General features: G+C 42.8%; 1 protein-coding gene across 1 annotated transcript; it reads right to left on the minus strand.

Annotated features, from left to right (window-relative positions):
* Positions 1–717: 717 nt before the first annotated feature.
* Positions 718–2,568, minus strand: CCR75_005361 (uncharacterized protein; the record flags this gene model as incomplete). Its single annotated transcript, XM_067963442.1, has 1 exon — positions 718–2,568. One exon carries the CDS (start codon positions 2,566–2,568, stop codon positions 718–720), a length of 1,851 nt encoding a protein of 616 aa, XP_067815403.1.
* Positions 2,569–4,262: the final 1,694 nt, after the last annotated feature.

Consider the following 4,262-nt stretch of genomic DNA (forward strand, 5'->3'; position numbering starts at 1 on the left):
GAGCGGTAATCTGGCTCCTCGTGCGCACTTACTAAGTAGAAAGTAGTTTTAGACTGATTTATATTTAATCGCATTAAATATAAATACCTATTTTTACCAATCAAAAATGTCATCTCTGTAGATAACACTTTATATGTATTGCGAGCCTATCTTTCTAGATACCTCGCGTGACGGATGACGCTAGGCGTCATCCCTCCGAATGGAATGCACCTATGTGCATCACATGTCTAATTATTTTATTCAAGTAATTGCCCATCCCCTTAGGTGCATCAAGTGTTCTCAAGGGCTGTGAAACATTAGGGCAGCTTTAGCCCGTTACTGTCGGTGAAATCGCTGGGTTTGCGGTCACATCGACACATTTTAGTAGCCGGCCTGCTTCGTTGTTTAAACGCAGCAGTTCAAAATCTATAGTAGCAGCATAAGCACTTGTCAGCTATTGTCTTGCGCAGTTGGCAATACCTTCTCTGACCGCATCAAGTTGATCGGACTTGAGCGGGTTCAAATGTGTTATCTTATATATAAGAAAGCAATTTCCTGCGAAACAAAGCACTCAGGAATCACAAATCGTATATCCAGCAATGAACAAGGGTATTTAAAACAAAATCAGAGTAAAAATGCTTATGCTGAACGAACGACTTTTAACTAATGTACACACGACTACGCCCCTAATATATCTTTTATCTTCCTTCATAAAGCGTACGATTACACCTTGTACGATTACACCTTGAGTCCATAAAATCCCCACACCTCGACGGTCTCACAACGAAAACTTTGACTCTCGACCAATGGTGGGGATTCAAACGTTGTACAAGCATGCGTGAAGCCACGCCGGTCATCCAATTGCAGACACAAGGCAATACCCTTCTTGCCTCCACCGACAAAAATCGCATCTTGCTGTGTGTACATGAACGAACTGTCAAGGCCCGACCACATGTGCGCACGCATCTGTGCATTCAATGAAAACACAAATGCCCGACCATTTCCAAAGAAGGTTTTAGACTGTTTCCACGACGCTGGACAAAACGCGCCAAAAATGTGATCATTTTCGTCCTGCACAAATAAAAGCGTCGGACCTTTATTTTCAAGTCGATCAAAAAAGCTCAAAAAGTTCCAGCCATGGATTCGAGTCGAGTAGAAAAGTTCCATTTGATTGCACATTAAGTAGGAGGGTAAGTGTTTTCGTACAAATTGCATGTGTTTCTCGGTTAAGAACGCGGATTGATGACCAGCGAGTGGTCTTCCACCGTGGGAGCTATTGTTGCCCTTCCATAGTTTAAATCGATCAAAATCTCCGATTTTTCTCGCAAATGCTCGAAAGTCATTCGATTGTGCTTCATTCGCGGTACCTGCGGTTGTTAATGTCTTGGACAAAGAAAATGTCGTTTCAGGCTCCATAAAACTCTGCGAAACGAGAAGTTTGGGTCTCATTGCTTTCTTTGCGAATTGCTTGGATGCTTTTTGTTTATATTCTGCTGTCAATGGGTACATGGCACTGGCAATGGACGCAGACGAAAGCTCCTTTAATTGATTTCGATAATACGTGGCCAAGTACTTCCGATAGGCAACTGGTCGACGAAAGCGTAGTGTCACTGGTGCCTGTAATTCCGCAATCATATCAATCACTTCATCCGAAGACAGTTGCAATGGCGATCGATCTTCATTAATTACCATGACCACGTCACCCACTTGTATTGTGGGTGCATAGTCCTTTGGATCGTATATTTCCACCACCCCATACAGCCGAGTAGACGGCGCCAATACGAAATGCAATGGCATTGTATCAAACGTGACTTCAAACTCGCCAAGCTCCGACAAGATTGGTTCGACAAAGTCGTGTCCATAGCTACTCTTTTCACGTTCTTTCTTCCCTACAGCGTCACCCCTCCTATCGACAAGAGCTTGAGATTTCATATCCATCTCCGATTTCGACATCAATTTCTGCACTAATTTGAATACTTTGTCGTTGTTAGCTAATTGAGCATTCAGTACCAAATCGTGCACTAACGAACGTTGCCATTGCGACGAAGATGCCCGAGCGACAACTTTGGTGGAATAATATTGGAGATCGTAGTCGACCGATGACGGATACATGGCCGTGGACATGGCGTGCGAGTCCATGGACCCACAGACTTGAGGATTTCGCAGTGTCATGACAATTGGACACGAGCAGTGACGCAAATATGCCGCGAGTTTTGCACGTGGCAAATGGGCTTTGCGGCAGCTAAAGTTCACGGCAATGAGGACGTCGCCCTTTGCAACATTGGTCCCATCGTCTTGATTTTTATCCTCAAACGGCGCATCCGTGGGCTCAGCCTCTTGTATGGAACTCACCTCCCACGACCCATACAGTTGTGAGCTGGGTACAAGTCCCACACCCAAGGGCTTCCGTTGGAAGGATACATTATACTCGCCCTCAAATGCTTTGGGTACGTACGTGGGTTCGTCGTCCGTATCATTGACGTCCCAGCTCTGGGCACGTTGGATGGCATTGACACGGGCTTTGCGTTGTGGCAGCAATGGCCTCTGTTCATCAAACATAGCGCGCACGAGGCGGCGCATCTGAAGCATTCGAGCAATGGACTTCTGCTTCGAGTCGTTCTTTAGTCTTTTAAGGTGAAATTGTATACTTTACCTGATAACGGCCGAAGTATTCCTATATGGTGGTCTAGTATTGCGAATCCTCAATTTAGGGCGTCGACGCGTCCCAATTCGCGGCGGTGGGGATTTTAGGGTTTTAACGAAGGGCAAAGTTTACACATTACTTATACAGTTACGTGCGGCGTGAGGTACGATGCCGAAATCCGTATTTAATACCGTGTTTGAACCCTCTCGTTAGGGCCGCTAGGTGGGCGCCAAACACTAGAGGACTACATGCATGATTTAACGACGTAGCTGCTATACTGCGATTTTAACATATTTTGAGATGGTGCATGTTAGTTCACGCACAATTCATAGCAAAAAACGGTGCAACCAGCAAAGAAATGTGAAAGTAACATGAAGGACCTGCAAATGGCCTGTGATCATGCGTCTATCACTTAGTGGTGCCAGAAAAGATACAAACGAGCTGCGCTTTATGACCTTGGAATAACAAATTTATTGGTATTACGAATGGCAACAAATGCGTATATGTATATCTAAAACCTCTGCAGAAAAAAATATCGTTTTGCAGTCTGCCAGACGATTTGGCAGTTAGATTTGACTTGCCCCAAGCAGCTCATTCTGACTTTAAAACTTGGGCCGACTCTTTTGTTAGGGTACGTTATAATTGATGGGCCACAACTTATAACGACGGTACCATAAGCGGTGCAAAGATCGTGCGTCTGCTTACCCGTGCCAAATCCTTCTATAAATACTCAAACATGGGATTATTACTCCGACAGTCAGTAAAGATCAATACGCGCGTAGTCGTCTTCAATCAAATTCTTAAATTAAAAAGGATCTTTGTCTGGCAAATTGTCCATGAATTACTGGCGGAATCGCTACAAGTTGCGGAATATCAATAAAGCATATGGCCGCGCACGTGATTGAATTCTGCCACCGCTCCGATATTTACGTTCCATTAACGTATTTATAGATTCTCATGTTAATATCGCCTGTGCAACTTCAATACTGATATTGCTGCTTAATTACCCATACTAAATTCCTTCTTAATTTCCCAAGTTACATAATCAGACATACTAATAGCAATATTACTACTAGCATTCCGATTTAATATTTCATGTTCGTGTTAATATCTCCTGTGTAACTTCCGATATTGCCTACTTAATTTACCATACTAAATTCCCATTATTTTTTTTAACTTCCCAAGTTATATAATCAAACATACTAATTGTAATATTATTATTAGCACTCCGATTGTAACGGGCTAAGTTGCCCTAATGTTACACAGTCCCCGTTCAGTACACTTGGTGTACTTAAGGGGATGGTCAATTACTAAATTATTGTAACGGGGCACTACGACTTGTACTGCTTCAGTACAAGTCCACTTCGCACTGCTTCATTACAAGTCCACTTTGCACTGCTTCAGTTGCGAATGGTGCCTTTCTTCATTTCACGTACACTAGTACGAGCAGAGGAAGACTTCTCTTTAAGACAACTAACTTAAAGGGGATTAAATGAAAACGGTATCTGTAACGGGGTGTATCGTTACATGAAATTAACACTTAAAGGTTGTTTATTAATATATTATCTAAAAGGTAGATAATGTTTGCAGGATATTACTTTATATAGTAATATTCAGAATTCTTATCCATAAATAGGTA

This window comes from Bremia lactucae, linkage group LG1 (assembly GCF_004359215.1).
Source record: "Bremia lactucae strain SF5 linkage group LG1, whole genome shotgun sequence".
Classification (NCBI taxonomy): domain Eukaryota; phylum Oomycota; class Peronosporomycetes; order Peronosporales; family Peronosporaceae; genus Bremia; species Bremia lactucae.